Here is a 23,944-nt window from a genome sequence, read left to right as displayed (position 1 = left end):
CATGGCACTCACATGCACAAGTGAATCTGACTTACTTATTGCAATGTAGTTGATTGTTTTTTACTTGCAGAGAAAATGTGATTTAAAAAAAGATCATTAGACCTTTTTTATTTGTTGATTTTTTTTGTCTTTGAAAATATTTTTACAAAATCAAGTCATGAAAAAGAAGGCTTGTCTTATATAGTGGTGGATATTGTAAAAGAGTATTTGAAATACTGTACTGTAAAAGTTTGGGTATCTTCTATACAATCGAAATAGGTATTCTCTATTGCAGGGGTCCCCAACCTTTTTTGCACCACGGACCGGTTTAATGTAGGCATCATTTTCAGGGACCGACTTTCCACTTGTGCCAGATAAATACAGCAAAAATAAGTGTGTGAAGAATACAACTCACTATAACGCCGAATTAGTGGGAGTTCTGGGCTTATTTGTTTGCAATGAGATCCCTAGCAGGCTACCATCAACCTGCTGGGGACTGCAGATGGAAATCAGCCTTTCGGCTACAATCTGTCACATTTACATTTTCATTAATGTGCATTGTATAATGTCACAAAGTTATAACAAATGGCAACTTCCTATAGGAACAAGCGGTAGAAAATGGATGGATGGAGTTTAGAGATGTCCGATAATATCGGCCGATAAATGCTTTAAAATGTAATATCGGAAATTATCGGTATCGGTTTTGTTATTATCAGTATCGTTTAAAAAAAAAAAATTAAATCAACATAAAAAACACAAGATACACTTACAATTAGTGCACCAACTCAAAAAACCTCCCTCCCCATTTACACTCATTCACACTCATTCACACAGAAGGGTTGTTTCTTTCTGTTATTAATATTCTGGTTCCTACATTATATATCAATAAAATCAATACAGTCTGCAAGGGATACAGTCCGTAAGCACACATGATTGTGCGTGCTGCTGGTCCAATAATAGTACTAACCTTTAACAGTTAATTTTACTCATTTTCATTAATTATTAGTTTCTATGTAACTGTTTTTATATTGTTTTACTTTCTTTTTTATTCAAGAAAATGTTTTAAATTTATTTATCTTATTTTATTTATTTTTTAAAAAGGACCTTATCTTCACCATACCTGGTTGTCCAAATTAGGCATAATGTCAAGTCAAAGTACAGAGCAGCACAAACACCACTTAAGTTGTATAGCACACTCCAGGCCTGAAGGGGCAACAGTGAGAGCTGAGGGCTGAACATCTCCACCTGCTCAGAGCACATGGTCAAAATGTTTGCTCTTCAGTCAGTCACCCTTTTTGACATGCTGCTAAGAGGAAGGAAGACAGCTCATGTGTGGACTCGGAAGACGCAACTGGTTATCAACCTATCCGCTATTTGCCTATCCACTATCCACTATTCGCCTATCTACTATTCGCCTATCTACTATTCAACCCCAACTATTCAACTATTCTACTATTCTACTAATAAATCACAAGGAAAAAGGATCGAGTTGTCCCTTTGAGTCCTTCTTGAGTCCAACTGGCCCTTTCAAGTTTGGGCACAGTTGTGAAAAAAAACCTGAAGAACTTGACAGTTGGTAGCTTCTCCAGGTGGTCCTTCGAGCCGGATTGTGCTCTACAACTAAGTGGTGTTTGTGCTGCTCTGTACTTTGACTTCAATCAATCAATCAATCAATGTTTATTTATATAGCCCTAAATCACAAGTGTCTCAAAGGGCTGTACAAGCCACAACGACATCCTCGGTGTCGAGTGGGTCTGACATAATATTGTGAAAGTCCAACACATCAGCGAAAGTCCAGTCCATGGTGGGGCCAGCGGGAACCATCCCGAGCGGAGACGGGTCAGCAGCGTAGAGATGTCCCCATCAGATGGACAGGCTAGCGGTCCACCCCGGAGCAGAGTAGAAAAGAAAAGAAAAGAAACGGCAGATCAACTGGTCTAAAAAGGGAGTCTATTTAAAGGCTAGAGTATACAAATGAGTTTTAAGATGAGACTTAAATGCTTCTACTGAGGTAGCATCTCTAACTTTTACCGGGAGGGCATTCCATAGTATTGGAGCCCGAATAGAAAACGCTCTATAGCCCGCAGACTTTTTTTGATGTGTTAATTCCACTACTGTATATATCGGTATCGGTTGATATTGGTATCGGTTGATAACGGTATCGGTAATTAAAGAGTTGGACAATATCGGAATATCGGATATCGGCAAAAAGCCATTATCGGACATCCCTAATGGAGTTTTATTGTACATCTAGAAACAAGTTTATGGGTGTGTATCGTGGGACAGGCGAAAGTTAAGTCGAATAAAATGCTGTCGTTTATAAACTATTTAATGTTTCTCTGCAGCCCGGTAGCAAACGGGTCACGGACCACCGGTACCGGTCCCCGGACCAGTAATTGGGAAACCCTGGCAGTCTATTGCACAACAGAGCTTTAGGAGAAATGTAAGCAGAATCAGTGAAATACTGTACTGCCTTCGTATGCTTGCACAACATACTGTAAACCTTTCAGTGTGAGACTACCTTCCCTGGTATGTTTAGTATGAAGTCAACACATACCTTTCTGCATTGGAGATGACTGAGACTTTGAATCATGGAGATGATAGACACATTTGACAGGCTACCTGAGGCTCTTTCTTGGCCTTTCTCTCTCTCGTAAGCCCCGCCCCTTAGCCCCTCCTCCCTGGTTTCTTAACTGACTGAGCGTAGCATCATGCTAGCTCACTGCCTCAGCTGGACGTCCGCGGCGTTCCTGGCAAAAATGTTTTGTCTTTTAACGTTTTGATAAATTCGGCTCCGGTGCTTTAAAGCCAGACGTTTTTGTTATGTTGTCGGAGGATGGAAACGGATGACGTGTCGGTGAGGGAGCAACTTTTCCACAACCGTGTCCGGGAGACTATCGTAAGTGCTGCGTTAAACTGAAGAGTCTATCATCATGCGTTATTAGTAAACATCAAGGCAGTATCACTCATAAGGTTCTATTTCTTACTTATAACCATTTTTATTCCAGGGGACTAAGTTGGAGTAGCTCATTTGGAATAGTTAATGCACTGAAATGCCACATAAACGCGACTCAAGGTTGGAAATTGAAGGACTGGCTCCTGTTAATCAGTGCGCAGATGCAGCTGCGGACTGAAGTGAACTAACCTATCTTTTATTTTAAACTCGTCCTGCTCCTTTTCTATCAGCCCACTGGTTTGCATTTTTTCATTTTATGTGTTAATAAGGAGTCCTTTGAAAATTGTGTAACAGCTTGTGTTGAACTTAAGTACAACAGTTACAGCGAGACATATGTGTTGTGACCTTTAACCCCAACAGTACACTAGCACTGCACTTTTTTGTGATCTGACATGGGTAAGACACACAGAATGTGCACTAAACAAAATCAAATTACTACATTTAATCAGTTGAAATGAGCCCTTTTTAAAATGCATATACTATAATTTCCGGGCTATAGAGTGCACTGGTATTTAAGCCGCACAGTGGCGGGCAGTGTTTCCCACCTAGGCTTTCAGTGATGTCCGACTTCAATGATTACCTCTCAAAATACCATAATTTCTGTCACCACATGATCATTGCTGGAAATATACTATACAGTAGGGGTGTTGGAAAAAATCGATTCGAACTCGAATCGCGATTCTCACGTTGTGCGATTCAGAATCGATTCTCTTTTTTTTAAAAATCGTTAATGTATTTTTATTAATTTTTTAATTTTAATTTTAATTTTAATTTTTTTTAATTAATCAATCCAACAAAACAATACACAGCAATACCATAACAATGCAATCCAATTCCAAAACCAAACCCGACCCAGCAACACTCAGAACTGCAATAAACAGAGCAATTGAGAGGAGGCACAAACACGACACAGAAAAAAACAAAAGTAGTGAAACAAAAATGAATATTATCAACAACAGTATAAATATTAGTTACAATTTCAACGTAGCAGTGATTAAAAATCCCTCATTGACATTATCATTAGACATTTATAAAAGATAATAAAAATGAACAAAAGTGTCACAGTGGCTTACACTTGCATCTCATAAGCTTGACAACACACTGTGTCCAATATTTTCACAAAGATAAAATAAGTCATATTTTTGGTTCATTTAATAGTTAAAACAAATTGACATTAATTCAATCAGTTGATTAAACATTGTCCTTTACAATTATAAAAGCTTTTTACAAAAATATACTACTCTGCTTGCATGTCAGCAGACTGGGGTAGATCCTGCTGAAATCCTATGTATTGAAATTATAGAGAATCATTTTGAATCGGGAAAAATATCGTTTTTGAATCGAGAATCGTGTTAAATTGAAAAAAAAAATCGAGTTTGAATTGAATCGTGACCCCAAGAATTGATATTGAATCGAATCGTGGGACACCCAAAGATTCACAGCCCTACTATACAGGAACACATTTACGCCCTACTGTTCATTGAATCACATCATCAGTAAACCAAACGGGTTATTTTCTGGCGCATTTAAAAATCAATAAACCCGCATCAGCAATTAAAACATCTCTTATGTGGTACTGTCAAAACTATATTATTGAAAAAAACATATTAAAAGGTAAACAATTTAATATTTGAACTACCAATTTATAGCACCTATTTGACGGCGTATAAGCCAGTGGTACCCCTCGTCATCGGCTTATTTGAGTGGAAATGGCGAGCATTTCACCATTTCATCGCCAGAACAGCTGAGCTAGCTTCCGGGGTTGGCCGACATCCTCTCACAAGATGTAGTGTCTCTTTAAATATCCTTCTTGGAAATGGCCTTGCAAATATATATATATATCTGCCACCTAATCAACAGTTTCATCGTCATTTATTTTTATTCCTTTCATGAAAATGTATCTGCCCCCTTTTTAACACAAATTATTTTAGATGACTTTATCACTGTTCCCTCCACCAACACCCGAACTCCAAAATACTTAAAATTTTCGTTTAAGCATTTTCAAAATGACACGTCCAATCAAAATCAAAAATCAGTTTGATATAATTCCAGTTGTCTCTTTTTGTAACTCTTTTTAAATTCAAAGATATTCTTGCAACTTTTTAAGTCTTTGTCTAGAGAATTCCATGCTTTTACACCAGCAACAGACAAGCACATTTGCTTCAAATTTGTTCGCACTCTTGGATGTTTAAAATCATACGGCCTTTTGTGGTTCTCATCTTCAGACGTGAACACAAATAACTTTTGTAAGTCCTTCGGAAGAACTTTATTTCTAGCTTTGAACATCACTAATAGAGTATGCAATTCTACAATGTCTTTTAGTTTTAATAATCCTGACCTAATGAAGAGTGGATTTGTGTGGTCTCCATATCCTACTGTAAAAATGATACGAATTGCTCTTTTCTGTGAAATAAATAAAGGCATTATGTTGCTGTGATATGTATTTCCCCATATTTCTGCACAATAATTGAAATAAGGTAGAATAATTGAGCAATATAACATTCTCATTGTATTATACGGGAAACTGTATTTAACCTTGTTCAAAAGAAATAAGCTTTTAGATACCTTATTTTTCACATGCAATATATGAGCTTTCCATGTCAACTTTTCATCTAAGATGACCCCAAGAAATCTGATTTCAGACACCTTCTCAATTTTCACATTGTTTATGGATAAACTAACTTCTATCATTCTTTTATTACTGAATACCATAAATTTAGTCTTTTCCAAGTTTAAAGATAATTTACGGTTTGTTCTCCTTCTCTGCTATTCCGGTCTGGCTATGGCGCAACACTTCCCGCTTCCTGCTAAATTGAAACTTGTTAGTGGATACTTACTTTGGAATGACGAGTATCCAATCACAGTCTCGTTAACATCAGGCTACTTAGGCTACTGTCAACAACTTGTGATCTGATTGGCTATCGCAACTGTCTCTCAAATTTGTGTTCTCAAATTCATCCGCTAACGGTCCTGATGAGTATCCAATCACAGGACGTGTAATTGTCACGATCAATGTGAGGCCATCAAGGAGGCCTTACTGACAACAACTTGTGATCTGATTGGCTATCGCAACTGTCTATCACTGTACGTCCCCGTTTGCTTGCAGTGCACAGACACCCGCATTGTTGATTCTGAAGGCTTTGGGCAGATTTCATACAGCATGGCAACTTAAGCTAGCTGAATTCTGATTGGATACAAACTAAAACTAAAAACAACAGCACTGGAATGAGCGTATTATGACATGAAGAGAATATGAATACTTTTAGATATTTAGGGAAGGTAAATAAAAAAAATAATGTTATCTTTAATTATGATCATGATATCTGGTTATGTTGGGCCAGCAGAGAAGGCCTTGCTGGCCCTGATGGCACACCACTGAAGCCTCATGCGCCTAATTTTATTTTAAACCTATTAGTATATTTGCTGATGCTAGCTTGATAATGTGTTTGTTATATTGTAAAACTTACAATCGTTGTTAGGATTGATGAATGAAGAGTCCTTTCGAGCATAAACACTATGGACCAATATACTTTGGTGCAAAACAGGAAGCACGTTGTCAATCCGCAGCACCTGAAGTGAGCAAACTCGTCCAAAAGATGGCGCAATAGCACAAACAAAAACACACCTTTTAAGTGTCTCTGTTGGCATAATATGAAAACTATTTGTTGAATACAAACCATTATGGTCGTTGGCGAAGAAACATTTCTAAATTAGCCTCACTGTCTCATAAGCCGCATTGGAAAAAAGTAGTGGCTTATAGTCCGGAAAAACAATAATGTATTTTAAATCGATTTGTTTTAAAGACTCAATTGGATTCAGAATTTGTGGTTGTCAATATGATTCAGGGACAATATTTTTTTAGAACAATACGATACGAAATTATTCAGTGAGTGGAAATCGATTCAGTAACTTTTTAGAAAAAAAAACAATCAATGTGAAACAAAGTTTGCTATATTCCTGTTTTGTCTTGTAAGGGAATTGGATATAAATGAATTATGGATACAAACAAGCATGTAAACAATTAATGGCCAATGCACATACACATCATGTTGCACTTTAGGTTGAATTCACAAGAGGATATCTGTGTTGGCCTTGCAATGAGGTGGGGACTTGTCCAGGGTGTATTCCGCCTTCCGCCCGAGTTCAGCTGGGATAGGCTACAGCACCCACCGCGAGCGACCCTGAGAGGAACAAGCGGTAGAAAATGGATGGATGAAAACCTTTACTGCTCTCATTTTCAGTATTCAAGAAATGTTCATTAAAGGTACAGTAACCAACATTTTGACAGATTTACATGCTACTTCTGCTCTTGTTTATCAAAATGGAAATGATACAAATAAAACATTAATGTAAAAATGAAGTGCAACCAAATCTCTTCAGGTTCAATGAGCATTGGTTTGATCTGCTACAACTAGTGTCCAAGATATAGGGCGTTTAAATTACTCTTTTGAAAAACAAAATAACTTGTACTCTTTTGAAGCAAGTGTGCTGACTCAGTTTATTCAACTCACATCACATTCAATCTCTTGAATTGTCATTCGTGTGCCAACACTGAGACATGACTACGAATCAACAAATATTGAAACTGTTCCACTCCTCATTTTGATAAACAGCAGTGCAGTAATATTTATCAAGAGCAAGTGAAACCAACTCCTACTTTGTGCTGCTTTTTTATGAACACTGCTTTGCCTGGGCGGTGGGTGTGTCGCCGTGTGTAAAATCCAATGGTGCCATAGGTGGTTTGAGAGATTTGTCGTTTTGCCATTGCATTTTACATATCCTACAAACAGTGACCAACTTATCAACATCTTTTTTTGCAAAAAGCCTAAGTGTTCACGCAATGGATCGCAATGGTGACTTATTCATTTTTGTTTGCCTGCTATTCTTCCGGTATCCGCCATACTTGTTTTGATGACTGATGGTGCATGATGATTATGTCACAAACGGGCGACAAAGTTTACGACTGTTAGAAATTGACCGATATTTTTTTTTCTGGGCCGATACCAATTATTGGTAAAGGAGGCCGATAACCGATATTTGGAGCCAATATTCATTTACAGTAAAAGTGCAGGTAAATAAAAACAAACAAAAACAAAGTGCAGGGAATTCCTTGGCAAAGTAGCATCTCTTATAAAGGCAAATAAAAATGATCCCTTAGCATCAACTGTGATTGATTAAATGATTCCAAATTCACAAGTGTTGACATTGGCAGACTGTTAGCAGGCTGATCACCTAGCAATATTACACTTAGTTACAAAATGGAAAAAGTTATTAAAACAATCTAAAGTACCAAACAAAACAAATGTACAGATGATTTAAAAGCAATAATTAGGTAGAAACATCAGTTACATTATTTACATATTTATCAAAGCATGATTGTAACAATCCACATATGCATTAACCAATCAGAGGGCGCCCTGGGTGGGACAATGCTGGAAACAGAGGCGTGACTATGTCTAAGCCAATCTGACCAGTTTTGAGTCCTGTCGGATTAAAAAAAGGTAGCCACTTGTTTGATGCTTATTACATTTAAAATGATAGTAATGGTGGCCCTGCGATGAGGTGGCGCCTTGTCCAGGGTGTACCCCGCCTTCCGCCCGATTGTAGCTGAGATAGGCTCCAGCGCCCCCCGCGACCCCAAAGGGAATAAGCGGTAGAAAATTGATGGATGGATGGATGATAGTAATGGTGGTAATAGAAATTCAGGGTTTCCCCTAATGTATTTAAATATAGCGGTGCACTACGGCAGCATATTAGCTGCCACGCCTAAAAAATAAAAATAAAAAAGTTTTTTTTTTTACGTTGAAACAAAGTTAAGTATATTGTTATTAAGTGTATTGTTAACAGTAGTATTGCTGTTATTTTGTCAGTATACCTTTGGATGATTATTACGTGTATGCGCGCAGTGTGTGCGTTTTAACACACGAAACCGCCGTGCTTTGGCTCAGCAACACCACCGCCGCACAGCAGCACATGTGGATGAAAAATAACTACGGGTGTTTTCCAAAGGCAGAACTTTTTAATTCATTAGTACCACAGTACATTATTAATAGTGGTGTACTGTACAACGCTCTAGTCCCACCATTACACAACAAACCCGACAGCAATGGAGACTGAGATAAAAAAAAATTACATTCATAATTCTTCGGTTGATGAATAAACGACAAACTACGCGGAGAAGAAGCCCGCATCTACGACTGTTGTCTCTTGTGAACATTTTGAAGGTATGTAACGTTAATGTTTTCACATTTTCAAGCTTCAAAGTTTTTGTATTTAGGTATTATTTAGTATTTTAGCCTAATGCTAGCTGGCTAACATTACAAACTAACGTTCCAAACTAACATGTAATATATTATAACTTATCCAGAAATTGTGCATTTTTCTCTGGCCTTACATGAGCAAAATGTAGGGATAGGGCTAAAAAGTAGGGTGAGGAGGTGTATTGGGATTGGGCAAAAGTCTGCCATTCTTAAAGCCAATTTTTTATTTTCCAATATCGATAATCGATTAATCAACATTTTAAAACTGTTAGATCGATACATCTTCTGGAAAGCCAACTCCCGGACCATAGATTGATTTGCTTGAATTTAAGGGGCATAAATCCCGCGACCCCGAAGGGAATAAGCGGTACAAAATGGATGGATGGATAAATCGATTTATAAATCAATCCTTACAACCCTAGTGTAGTTACAACCCAAAGTATTTCATAATATTTCTTAATGTTGCATACTCTTCGATTGCAAACTGGATTCCTCTGGCATTTACTGTATCCGCTTCGATCAATCATTGGAGTGGGCTTTTTTTGCGTATTCCAGGCTCCCTGTAGTAGTGACTTCTTGAAGAAATTAAGATTTCTTGCCAAGTGTATTGAAAGAAGGTTCATTTCTCGAGGCCTCAAATGTATGAGGAACACAAGTTTGCCAAAAACTAGAGCTGGTCGGATCATGGGATCGGCTCACGACCGATATTTGCCTTTTTTAACTGATCGACAATCGACTTGGCTCAGAACTAAAGATTGTACGCGTGTGAAAGATGCCTTCCAAAGGCTTGCAAGCTAAATGCGACACAATTACATTTTCTAGATTCCTTGTTAGACACATGCTGTATGAGGTGCGTGTGTAAATTTCCTGCGTGTCTTGCCGGAAACCGGCTCGAATTTGGGACCAAGTTGCAATGAATCCACAGTGCAAAGTCATTTCTAAGATTCTTACCACCATGACAGAAAGTAAGCTAAATATCCTCCAAATTACTACACACACGCACACCGAGCAGGATGACACAAGAAGCTAACTGCTAGCTTCGATGTAAAGTAGGGAGTGATCAATCCAGATGTCGATACCTAGTGTAATATTATATAAACACTACTAAAGTGATTAGATTCATGAATTGTAGTGACATATTTATTTGGCGCTTTTCTCTAGTGACTCAAAGCCCTTTTCATAGTGAAACCCATTATCTTAAGTTACATTTAAACCAGTGTGGGTGGCACTAGTAGCAGGTGGGTAATGTATCTTACCCAAGGACACAACGGCAGTGACTAGGATGGCGGAAGCATGGATCGAACCTGGAACCCTCAAGTTCCTGGCTCGGTCGAGCCAAGCTGCCCTAAACATGTCATGTACAGTCTTCACCAATCTATCCATTTTCTACCGCTTGACCCTCTCGGGATCTTGGGGGTGCTGGAGCCTATCCCAGCTGCATTCGTATCTTGTTCTTATTACAACATTTTTTTGTGCTAATTTTGTTGTTTACAAACTTGGGGAGTAAGTCTCTGGATACAGGAAAGCTTTGAGTGGATAACCTAAATGATTTAAACCAGAGCCGATTTTGTTTACTCTGCTCTACCCACTTTATTTTGTTAGACAAATTGTATGTATGTAGCATTCAATGCCATACATTTGATTTTACAACATTACTAGCAAATTCAAAATTGAATAAGATAAGCTTTATAAAAATTTGTTATTGCTTTTACTTACTAGGTACTCGCTATAAAAAAAATTCAGTTCTATTATAAGTTACCATATTATCAGATCAGGACTTGAAATCTGAACAAATCTGAGGTTAAAACATAGGATTGGGATCGGACACCAAAAATGTTGATTGGGCCATCCCTATCAAAAACATAAACAAACATCAGTGGCGTTTGTCAACCGTGAGCATCCCAATGTGCAACGTGTACTTGGATTTGCATCTGGTGTGTTGTTTCTTGTTTTTTTGTGTTTAACTAACAAAAATAACCCCATAGTGTTTCTGACGTGCACATTTTGGAACGATCAAATAAAAGCCATTGTAAATTCAGACTTCACAATGAAGTGGGAAAACACAGAAATAAGGAACTATGGCAGTAATACGGTTAACTTGTTCATGTCAACATACTGACAGTGTACTTCACATGTGCAATTTTAAAATACAGTGGTACCTTAAAGGCCTACTGAAACCCACTACTACCAACCACGCAGTCTGATAGTTTATATATCAATGATGAAATCTTAACATTGCAACACATGCCAATACGGCCGGGTTAACTTATAAAGTGCAATTTTAAAATTCCCGCCACACTTCCGGTTGAAAAACTCCTTTGGATATGATTTATGCGCGTGATGTCACAAAAGCAACGGAAGTGGTTGGACCCCATCGGACCCGATAGAAAAGCCTCTTGTTTTCTTCGACAAAATTCCACGGTATTCTGGACATCTGTGTTGGTGAATCTTTTGCAATTTGTTTAATGAACAATGGAGGCTGCAAAGAAGAACGTTGTAGGTGGGATCGATCGGTGTCTTAGCGGCTAAGTACAATACTTACAGCAACACAACAAGGACTACTTACCCTGATAGCAGATGCCTAGCCGATGCTTGCCGCCAAACCCACGGATGAAGTCCTTCGTCGCGCCGTTGATCGCTGGAATGCAGGTGAGCACGGCTGTTGATGGGAAGATGAGGGCTGGCTGGCGTAGGTGGAGCGCTAATGTTTTATCTTAGTTCTGTGAGGTCCGGTTGCTAAGTTGCTAAATTAGCCTTAGCGTCGTTAGTAACAGCATTTTTAAGCCTTACCAGGCTGAGAATTTTTAACCGTGTAGTTACATGTACATGGTTTAATAGTATTGTTGGTCTTCTGTCTATCCTTCCAGTCAGGGGTTTATTTATTTTGTTTCTATCTTCATTTGAGAACGATGCTATCACGTTAGCTCAGTAGCTAAGTGTGTCACCGATGTATTGTCTTGGAGATAAGTCACTTTAAATGTCCATTTCGCGTGCTCGACTCTCATTTTCAAGAGGATATAGTATCCGAGGTGGTTTAAAATAAAAATCCGTGATCCACAATAGAAAAAGGAGAGACTACATAGTTCTGTGAGGTCCGGTTGCTAAGTTGCTAAATTAGCCTTAGCGTCGTTAGCAACAGCATAGTTAAGCCTTACCAGGCTGAGAATTTTTAACCGTGTAGTTGAGGATATAGTATCCGAGGTGGTTTAAAATACAAATCCGTGATCCACAATAGAAAAAGGAGAGTGTGGAATCCAATGAGCCAGCTTGTACCTAAGTTACGGTCAGAGCGAAAAAAGATACGTCCATCACTGCCTCTCAAGTCCTTCACTGTAACGTTCCTCATCTACGAATCTTTCATCCTCGCTCAAATTAATGGGGTAATCGTCACTTCCTCGGTCCGAATCTCTCTCGCTCCATTGTAAACATTGGGGAATTGTGAGGAATACTAGCTCCTGTGACGTCACGCTGCTTCCGGTACAGGCAAGGCTTTTTTTTTATCAGCGAGCAAAAGTTGCGAACTTTATCGTCGATTTTCTCTACTAAATCCTTTCAGCAAAAATATGGCAATATCGCGAAATGATCAAGTATGACACATAGAATGGATCTGCTATTCCCGTTTAAATTTAAAAAAAATCATTTCAGTAGGCCTTTAACTTACCAGTATTTTGAGCAACAAGCTGTCTACACTTTTTGTTTTGCTTTAAGATTCAAGCACAATAATCGATAGCTGTACCTCTACTGGACAGTAAGTTAAAATGAGCAGAAACTGTGCTAGTGGGTTAACAAACAAGGGGGAAAATGTGTCAATGTATTGTTCCTCAAAAAGAAAATGACCCACATCTTAGCAACCCCTTCCCCCTTCAATATACTGTATGTGCCAGAGTTCCATTTTCTTAATTTCACTAAACTGAAGAATGCCTGTTAAATTATTTACATATTTATAGTAATTTTAATTATTGTAATTATTACAGTTATCAAAGCGTTTTTTCCCCATAGTGGATTATTCTTTTAAACGGGGTAGATTTGTCAGCATCCATTAAATTAAATGAACCAATATCACACAGAACAAGCCATTTGCTTCAACAAAAAGCTGCTCTCATTACATAGTGTATTATAACGTGCCTTTAGACTTATTTATACCAACATGACCTGCTGTTTTCTCAGATGTCGGTTTTAGCAAGTTTCATACAAAACTTACATCCTACTTCGCTTATTCCGAAATAATTGCGAACAACTTCCAAACAAAATCCTTCACAAATAACTTATTTTACCTAAGATTGTCAGCTTTTTGCAGAGAATATGGTAGGCTTGATACTATAGCGACCTGTCAGCAATGTGTAGTGTTGAGTTTGACGTCTGACTGTTTATTTGGCTGGGAACGTGTCAGTGACTTAGTCCACTATGTGTGCATGGCTATGTGATATAGACAACATGTAATAGAAACAATATAATTGAAGACTGTACTTTTCTTTCAAGAGTAGCTGGTCGCTAAATTTGTTGCTAGTTGTTTTAATAAAAAAAATGTCACAAAGGATTGGAAAAGTAGAAACTTGAAACATTCTCAACAAAGTACATTGTACAATAAGTAGCAACAATTGTGGAAAAAAAATGTTAATCATAATTAATAACAAATGTTTGATTTTTTATTCTGTATAACATTTTTTTAGCCTTTTTAGAGAATGTATGTATCGCTAATGTCATATTGACCATGTCCCTTGACATGGCCCCACTGTCACAAGTATACTGGCAAGCTGGGGGAAACCCTGTATTTGCCAAATAATATATGGTAAATTTGATCATTATCTCAAGAATCTGTACTATATATCGCAATACAGACTTAAGGCAATATTACCCATCTGAGTGAGTTTGTGGAAAAATATTTTTTGGTTGCTTTGGTGTGGTTACGGTTTTGCAACAAATCGATTGATCGACCATGTCATCCTTTACGTCATAGTGGAAGCTACAATACAGTAGCGGTCTGTGTACAGTCTGTGCCTGAAAACTGTCAACGAGTAGAATATTTTCATTTCAGCCAAGTTCCAGGTGCCGGGGTTCTGTTCATGTGGGATAAATTGGGTTGAAGCTTATCTTATCCATCTTATCATATCACATCTTAACAGGTTGTGTGTATATTGTATGTTGGTGAGTATTTGTGCTTTACTTGCAGAAAAAGAAGTCCAAATTACTTCCCGCTTCAGTCTGAAACCATTTTAGCTGAGCTTCATTCCAGGAAGTTAATATCCTTGTTGCCTATTGCTTCGCACTTACAGGTTCTGAGACTGAATGCCAACTGGCTGATCTTTCCATGTGGAGTTTGCACATTTTTCACATTCTTGACTGATATTCTTTCATAATTTTGCCTTCATCCCTCCAACCTGAGATAATTGTCGCTTTTGAGCGGTTTTTATATGTGTGATTTTAATTAGTTAATCTGCTGATTCCAACTGTGCTCTCCTCAAACATCCATGGCCATTTTCCCAACCGTAGCAAAGCTTATTTCGGCTGGGTGGTTGGGTGGATTGTTTAGGTGGATGGTAAAAACTTTGCTAAGACTGCAACATAGCCTAACTTAACCACTCAGGTGAATGGGGACCCCATTGGCAAGGCTGAACAATCGCAGACCAACTATTTGGTGGGGAATGCGGGGATAATTTAGAGCACACTTACACTGGTACAAATTATCATGTTAACCCTCCCTCCCTGTCCATTCACTGGCACGCATGCACTGCGCACATTTTTTTGAGCCAGTCTGTTTTCCTTTAATTGTGCAAGAGCTTGAGCGCAGCATGGAGCGCTCACTCTAATTAAACAATCCTTAATTTGAATGGTGTCCAGTTTGTTCGGTTGCATTGCCTTTTTTAAAATCCGGCCCGGGAATGACAATTCCCCGCCCCCCAGTTCAGCTCAAAACTTAGGAGAGACTTTAAATTTTTTCAGAAAATTCCTAGAAACACCATAGAACTCCTGTTGTATAGAGCAGTTTTTCTTAGCCGTAGGGCCAGGGCCAATTTTTGGGCCACAAGCGTTTCCTAGAAGGCCGCTAAAAAGTATCTGTTCCTCAGCTGTTGTCTGTCAATTGTAATACACTTTTCCACCACTTGTGGCAGTAATGACAATCTCAAACAGAAGAAGTGTGGAGCAGGGAAGTTTAAGTGCAAAAAATATGACTAAAGTGGTGAAGCCGTGTTTTCATTTGCACTCTAATTTCATTTACAGTTTGTAATAAACGTATTCATTATTATACGCGTCCTTTTGTGGATTAAAGTTGTGTTGCAGTTTTATATTATTGTGTTGTGGTGTTTATTTGTTGTGGCTTTTGCTATCAGGCTGTAGCTGAAAGTTATGTTGTTAATTGATATTGTCCTGTGGCGTTTGCATTTGTTGTGACCTTTTCTTGGCCAGTGTATGTATCCGTCATTCTTGTTTTGATGACTAATGGTGATGTTGCCAAAGATGAGCAGACAGACAGACTTGAGTAACGTTTAACATCCTTATTAAAAGTGCTGTCGTAATGAGTAGAGGTGGGAATCTTTGGGCACCTTACGATTACGATTTCAGGAGAGACGATTCGATAAAACCTGGAAACCTGAAAAGTCTGGCACCCGGTCCTTGGCTTTCAAGAAATGTGGCCCCTAGAACAATTTAGTTCATAAGGCCTCTGCCCTACTTCACCATAAAGTTGGGTGGCTGAGGTCTTTGCTACCTTTTTTATAAAAAAAATAAAAAATAATAAAAAATAAAAAAGCAATTAAAACTGTACTTTTCTGTGCAGGTCTGGATGTTAATCAGCACCAAAACCTAATGGGTTCTTTCTTGTTCCTTTTTTTTGTTATTCCGTTTACACAATGGATCAAATACTTTTTGCATATTGAGACATGCAAACATTAAAGCAAACACATAATTAAAAACATCTCCTTGGCAGAGTAGGTGCAAATGACAAACATGACTAGAGGGATGTAATTAGATAAAGGAGCCACTGATGGTCCACACCCTTTGCCTGGTAAGAAGAGTTCAAGATGAACATATGACAAGTAAATCATAGTACATCTTGCAGCTAGGTGTGACACACAAAGTACATTTGGTGACTTTGACTTTCAACAGCGTGAACTAAAGGGTGCTGTTAACCTACCATGCAAATTTCACAGATGTCTCCTTTGTATTTGTCACGATTCTAAAGTGGGTCAAGCATCATGTCCCCACAAAAGGGGAGGGGCCCCACCCCAACGTGTTTTTTTTTTTTTTACTGTGCCCAATGTGTAATTTTGTAAATTTGTATAACACAGTTGTGCAGTTAACACTAACATTTATCACAAAAGAATCACAAAATAATACAAATATTTTTCCTGAGGGTGTTCCACTAACTGATCTTATAAACAAGTTGTACTTTTCTTTTCACCACCCTTCACTAAGTCATGAGGTAAATGCCGCTCCCTTTTATTTCTTAAATGTTGTGCGTCATAAATTTGGCTTAATTTTCCCACCACTTAATAAAATCTTTGAAGTAGTTTTGAAAGCATCTCAAATGCTCAAATGCTATCTTAAAACTATACTTATTGTTTATTATTGCAAAAACATGCTTGTGAAACCCTATGTTGCACAGGTATGATTGTCATGCATCTCAGAATGTGATCTGTTCGCTCTAATGTGGTCACTTCCTTTTTCTGGCGAGAGACACATTTGGGAATCCAGTTGAGCGTGTTGAAACACCGTTCAGGTGATTAGACTTTCAATTCTCTTTTAGGGAGCTGACAAAATAAAAGATAATGGTTTGTATGTGCGCATACAACCACTTCATTTTACTTTAGTTTTCTTTTTTAGTCTATACAAGGAAATATTCTGGATTGATAAATACTTCTCCCATCTCTGGTTCTTCTAGACTTAGACTTAGACTTTCTTTATTGTCATTCAAATTTGAACTTTACAGTACAGACAAAAACTAAATTTTGTTGCATTAGCTCCTTGTAGTTCAGGATAAAAGATACAATTCTATGGGAAATGTTGGTGCTGGTACAATATAGCCATCCCCAAGCTCATCAAAAATTGCTGAATTAGGCTTTTTCCCCCCTCCTTCACTTCCTGTGATGGGGCACGGACACCTGCTAGCCGTGCTTCCGTCACAGAAATGTGTTTACCACGACCAGGCCTGTAACCAATGTGCTACAATAAACATGCAACGACTGCATAGTTACAATAAAAGGGATTCTATTTTATTCTAAAATGCTAAGCTGTGGGGAACGTGGATGCTGTAAAAAAGCACAATAATATTGTACATTTTGCTTAAGATTTTATTTTATAGTAATAGTTTAGTCACTTTTGAATTCACTCAACAATTTTTTGATCTTTATTTTTAACAGTAACACTTTTTTTTCCCAATTTCTATTTTGTATAAGTAGTATATAGGGATGATGTTTGATAAGAAATTATCGAGTTCGAGCCTATTATAGAATCCTCTTATCGAACCGATTCCTTATCGATTCTCTTATCGAGTCCAGATAGGTTGTTGTATATGGAAAAAAAACACAATATTTGGTTTAACAAAAGCTCACTTTTATTATATAAGAAAAAAATAAAATATAATAAATAAATAAATATTGACTGTTACCCCCCTAAACAAAAATAAAACAAAATAAATAAATATTGACTGTTGTTACCCAAAGTATATTAAGTGGGATTTTTCAGAAAAACAAATATATGCAGTAACACAAAAACAACCTGTCTCTGTGATCACTATAGGTGTATAAATAATAATATAGTGTTAAATAAAATTCAGTCCCTTGGGCACAAAACTTAAAATACAGCTCTCCAAAAAGTGCACTTCTTCTGCTATTTGATATAACTGTTTATGATGCTTTGACATTTTTGCACTTTATTTCTTTATTGAAAGAAAATTCTATGAAGAGAAAAGTTGTTTGCAAATGTGGTTACAATGCTAAAAAATGAAAAGTTAAAGCTAAAAAAGAAATACACTTTGAGTTAACATTATTTCTTTATAGGATAGATAGATAGATAGATAGATGTGATGTTATGAGCTAGGGAATATAACAACTACACTACCCAGCATGCAACGGGAGTGACGAGCATGCGCGGTAGCCCCGAAAGTGTTGTTTCTTGTCTCACCCGGCAGCTAAGAAAGAGGTTATGAGCACGCTGTGAAAGTAAACGTCAAGAACTCAGCCAACACGCCTCGTCTGCATTATTTATAATTAGACAGACAACACATGTACAGTGTGATTTTGTTTTGTTTACAAGGAAAGAAAAACAAAAGTTAAAAAAGGGAGATGTGTTGTATATATATGCATGTGCTGCGGTTGCTTTAAGAACGTTGCGACAGCTGCCGTAAAGGAGGTGCGTTGCTAGCGTGGTTGCTATGTTTCCGGTTGGTCGTAAAAGTGTTGGTCATGTGTTTGTACCCTGCTCAAATCTCCCAGTAAAGTTATTCATTGAATTATACCTTTTGTTTTGAACTTTCTTACACCTTGGAGTGCTTTCTGCTTTCCCTATCTGCGCCTAATGACTGTGCTATGTGACGTAATTTCTTGTGATGTCTCAAGGGGCATTTCTGGTTGGGACGGGATTCGTTCCCAGCGATTCGAATAAAGAACCAACTCTTTTTCTTTACTATAGTGGTCTCGATAACGGGTACCGGTTCTCAAAAAGGGATTAGAGTCCGAGGACTCGGTTCTTTTCTTATCGAACAACCGGGAAAACCGGTTTCGAGTATCATCCCTAGTAGTATACAGTATATATATTACTACTTTAGTTTTTTTCAACATGTTTTCTTCTTTCTACGATATGTTTTTCTACACATTCTCTTTTCTAGCCTTACTAGAAAATGGTAACACCTAAACATAGGAAGTAGTAGTAGTGAATTAATTATAAGTAATTAACCTGGAGAACAGAAAGGGATAACTCTGCTGCTTCCTTGTCTTTTTTGTTAAATTTTGTAAGTGTAATATTGCAATTTTCCTAAATGCACTTGTTAAGCATGTCCAAAACAAACCATGATCAAAATAAAACCCATAATAAGTCAAGTAACAATCAGTTGTACATGCAATTACAGTATAGGCTGTTCCGTATTATTTGCTTCACTTTCAAATTGATGTGCCTCACTAAATCTTAATCTGCTTTCTCTGTCATACACAGATCTGTGTACTCCTGTTTACATGCCTGTACATTGTTTCCTACCTCATACTTGCACGCTTCAAGAAGACTGCTGAGTTTATCACAGGTATGTCAGGCCTTTTTCTTTTTGAATTACGTGGCAGCAATGTAATTTCTAGCCATTCCTGATCAATCGGACACAATAGGGGAGGAAGTGGGTTATAAAACCTTCAATCTGTATGGCTAGATTGTGGTAGGGCTATTGTGCAAAACACAACAAATGTAGTGGGGGAGGGGAATCCAGTGCTTGTTGGCAAATCTATCCACTCACCAACAGATTCTCACTTTTGGTAAGAGCACCAGAGAGACTTTTGGTCAATAAACTGGGCTGCTTCTTGACACCCAAGTTGAACATTTTATTCAAAGTGTGTTTTAAGGCTCTTGGTGCATACAAAAGAACACCTGAACTTGTGTTGAACAGTAGCAATGTTAAATATGGAGCAGGGGTCTTCAATGTTGTCCAGACCAAATACCTCCACACTGATGGACTGGTGACCCCCTACTTATACATAGTTTTATATCAAATTTGTCAACGCCACCTTGTTATAGTGCAATATTAAGATATTCAAATAATAGCAGTAGTGCTGGTAATGGCTACCTAGCAAATAGCTTGCTAATCGCTAGCTGGCAACCGGTGCGCTAATCGCTAGCTGGCGACTGGCACGTTAATTGCTAGCTGGCAACTGGCGCGCTAATCGCTACAGTAGCAGGCAACTGGCCCGCCAATTGCTTGGATTCAAAATGATGTCATTTCTGGCTCACGTCCGGCTCATTGAATACACGTGGTGGTCTAGCCAGCGTCTGTTCTCAATGGGTACTACGCACCATTTAGCCTTTCTGGAAGAAAAATGCCCTATGCTATAAATGTTTCTTCAAAGTTCCTCGAGAGGTAATCAAGAATGGCGGAAGAGTGCAAGATTTTATGAAAAAGTATAACAAAAGTACCATTCACTTAATGCAGAAGTTTGCAGTGACCACTCCGTTAAAGGTTTGTTTGATATACTTTTAATTTTTAGTGTTTTAGTGTTATTCATATTTAGTGTTATCTTGATATTTGTATGTCTTAAGACACATTTTTGCCACGAGTGTTCCGTAAAGCACCAACTCAGCAAGTCCTAAATAAAATGAATGTGAAAACCTAAAAGAGTTAAGCTTTCACCAAAGGCAACGATCATAGATTTAGCTTTCAGTACACACAAAATGTTGACTTCTATTGTTATAGTTTGATGTAGACGGGAAAACACGCAAACTCTTAAACAGCGCGTGCAACAGCAAGGGCAAGCAATAAATATGGCAGTAGACACAAAGTTAAATCATGAAATGGAACCTTACCCAAGCAAAAACTATGCATATTTATTCGGTAGAGTCTTGGTACCAATTTCCTTGACACAACCACACATTAAAAAGTTGTAGCCCTCCATGCTTTTTCAAGTTTCCATCTTTTTTGTCGTGTAGAATGATGTCTGGTGCGCAATAGTTCAAAAATGTTTGGGAACTCCAACGGCAAATAACCCTTTATCGCTGAAATCTTTTTTTAAATTTTTATAAAGTATAAGGAGGGCAGCACGGTGGAAGAGGGGTTAGTGCGTCTGCCTCACAATTACAAAGGTCCTGAGTAGTCCTGAGTTCAATCCCGGGCTCGGGATCTTTCTGTGTGGAGTTTGCATGTCCTCCCCGTGACTGTGTGGGTTCCCTCCAGGTACTCCGGCTTCCTCCCACTTCCAAAGACATGCACCTGGGGATAGGTTGATTGGTAACACTAAATTGGCCCTAGTGTGTGAATGTGAGTGTGAATGTTGTCTGTCTATCTGTGTTGGCCCTGCGATGAGGTGGCGACTTGTCCAGGGTGTACCCCGCCTTCCGCCCGATTGTAGCTGAGATAGGCTCCAGCGACCCGGAAGGGAATAAGCTGTAGAAAATGGATGGATGGATAGATGGATAAAGTATAAGGATTTATTCCATTGCATAGTTGGATTTTTTTGCTCATAACTGCTTTTTGCAGGAATATACTCTACCGTTCAAAAGTTTGGGGTCACATTGAAATGTCCTTATTTTTTAAGGAAAAGCACTGTACTTTTCAAAGAAGATAACTTTAAACTAGTCTTAACTTTAAAGAAATACACTCTATACATTGCTAATGTGGTAAATGACTATTCTAGCTGAAAATGTCTTGTTTTTGGTGCAATATCTACATAAGTGTATAGAGGCCCATTTCCAGCAACTATCACTCCAGTGTTCTAATGGTACAATGTGTTTGGTCATTGGCTCAGAAGGCTAATTGATGATTAGAAAACCCTTGTGCAATCATGTTCACACATCTGAAAACAGTTTAGCTCGTTACAGAAGCTACAAAACTGACCTTCCTTTGAGCAGATTGGGTTTCTGGAGCATCACATTTGTGGGGTCAATTAAACGCTCAAAATGGCCAGAAAAAGAGAACTTTCATCTGAAACTCGACAGTCTATTCTTGTTCTTAGAAATGAAGGCTAATCCACAAAATTGTTTGGGTGACCCCAAACTTTTGAACGGTAGTGTATACAGGCCCCTTTTGTACTTAATGCACATGCTGCTTGCTGTACAACAGCCATCTTGGCTTGGTTGACCACTGTTTTTTATGTCCGGGAAAAAATCACTTGTCGGAATAGAAGCAATTGCTAGTTGCTACCTGGCTGCTAAAGTGCTAGCTTAAATGCTAACATGAATAAAATATAGTTGTTTTATGTTTTTATTTTAAAACTGCAAGGTACAGTGAGTAGGGGTGTCCATGCCAATGACATTTATAAACACTAGAGCAGGGGTCACCAACGCGGTGCCCGCGGGCACCAGGTCGCCCGTAAGGACCAGATGAGTCGCCCGCGGGCCTGTTCTAAAAAAAAAAAAAAAAAAAAAAAATGGCAAAAAAAAATACAATTTTTTTTTTTTTTTTTTAATTAAATCTACATAGAAAAAACACAAGATACACTTTCAATCAGTGCATCAACCCAAACAACCTCCCCCATGCACACTCATCCACACCCACTCACACAAAAGAGGTTATTTCTTTCTGCTACCAATATTCTGGATCCCACAACATAGACAACACATCTGCAAGGTGTGTCCCTGAAGCACACATGATTGTATAGGCTGCTGGTCCACTAACATTTTCATTAATTACTATTTTTTATGTCATTATTTTTATATTCTTTTACTTTCTTTTTTATCCAAGAAAATGTTTTTTATTTATTTATCTTATTTTATTTTATTTTTAAAAAAAGGGCCTTATCTTCAACAGACCAGGTTGTCAATGAAATTAGATTTGTTTAAAGGGTTTTTTAAACCAGGCCCAGTCCAGATAATGTCCAAGTCGGACTCAGCAACACACACCTTCATTTATGTACACAGAAAAAAATTAGGGAACCCAACAGATTGCATATAATTTATAAACAAAATTACATTTTCAAAATAAGCATTTATGTACAGTCCAGATTATGTCCAGGTCACTCAAATTAGGGAACACAACAACAGATATCATATAATCTATAAACATAATTATACTTTCAAAATAAGCCTTTGAGGACTTCTCATCTTTTTTTTAAATGTTTTTTGGCATCACTATCGTTTTCAACCATGTAACTTTCTAAAGTTAGAAAATACTGAATAAATGTTTTAAAGAAAGTAATACTAAGTGAATATCTGTTTTTGGCCTTAAAAATAAACATTTTACCGAGTACTATAATTAAATTGACTAAATCATGATTTTCAGTGAACTCTCCTAAAATAACAGAAACCACATTAAGCTTCATAAACAAACCAATCCTTAAACACATTTTTTCAACTTCCACCCAAAACAAAGACACAATATGACAATACCAAAACAAATGCAGGGTGATTCAGGCTCCTGACAACAAAATCTGCAATCATCTGACTCTGTCATATTCCATAATTTTAACATTTTCCCTGTGGGTAAGAAGTTATAAATAATTTTAATTTGAAAATAACGATTATTGCACATCGAAAGTAGTTTTATAGATTAGTTTGAATATGGCATCCCATGGCAACGGGCAGTCAAAAAAGTCCTCCCATTTTCCATTTGAGTTGTATGAGGCAGCCTTCAAAGATTTCTTTATTAAATAAAAACTATATATTTTTCTATTTATTTTAGTTCCTTTTTGCCAACTAGAATTTCTTATTAGAGGTTTACAAACTAATAATTTAGTAGTTCCATAATTAATTATTTGTTTCCATCTTTTCCCAATTACTCCAGTTAGTTGATAAAATGAAAAGCTTGAGCAAGCATCATACTTCATAATTTTACCATTCTCATTGATAATATCATTGACAAAAATGATTCCTCTTTCAAACATATTTTTCCAAAAGAAAGGCTTTCCATCTATTACAATATTAGAGTTCATCCATATTAAATGCTGCAAAATATCGTCTCTTTTTTCTGGCACATAAAATTGAAAACACCACTATGAGTGGATTGTTTCCTTTATGAACCCCGCCATGTTTCCCAGCAGACTCTCTGGGAGGGGATCACTTGTAAAAAAGGACACAATTTATTTTGATACAGTACATGTTTTTTGTCCAACAGGACATTTGTGTA

General features: G+C 37.7%; 1 protein-coding gene across 1 annotated transcript in view; it reads left to right on the top strand.

Moving 5' to 3' along the window:
- The first annotated feature begins 2,657 nt into the window (after nucleotides 1–2,657).
- Nucleotides 2,658–23,944, top strand: part of lmbr1l (limb development membrane protein 1-like) — a 34,327-nt gene continuing 13,040 nt past the window's right edge. The window contains exons 1-2 of the mRNA XM_062051993.1: nucleotides 2,658–2,878; nucleotides 19,342–19,426. Of these exons, the coding sequence (XP_061907977.1) occupies nucleotides 2,816–2,878; nucleotides 19,342–19,426 (148 nt within the window). The 5' untranslated portion in view covers nucleotides 2,658–2,815. The remainder of the gene's footprint in view (nucleotides 2,879–19,341; nucleotides 19,427–23,944) is intronic.

This window comes from Entelurus aequoreus, linkage group LG07 (genome assembly GCF_033978785.1).
Source record: "Entelurus aequoreus isolate RoL-2023_Sb linkage group LG07, RoL_Eaeq_v1.1, whole genome shotgun sequence".
In the NCBI taxonomy this organism is placed as follows: Eukaryota; Metazoa; Chordata; class Actinopteri; order Syngnathiformes; family Syngnathidae; genus Entelurus; species Entelurus aequoreus.
This window is presented reverse-complemented; position numbering and strand designations above follow the sequence as displayed.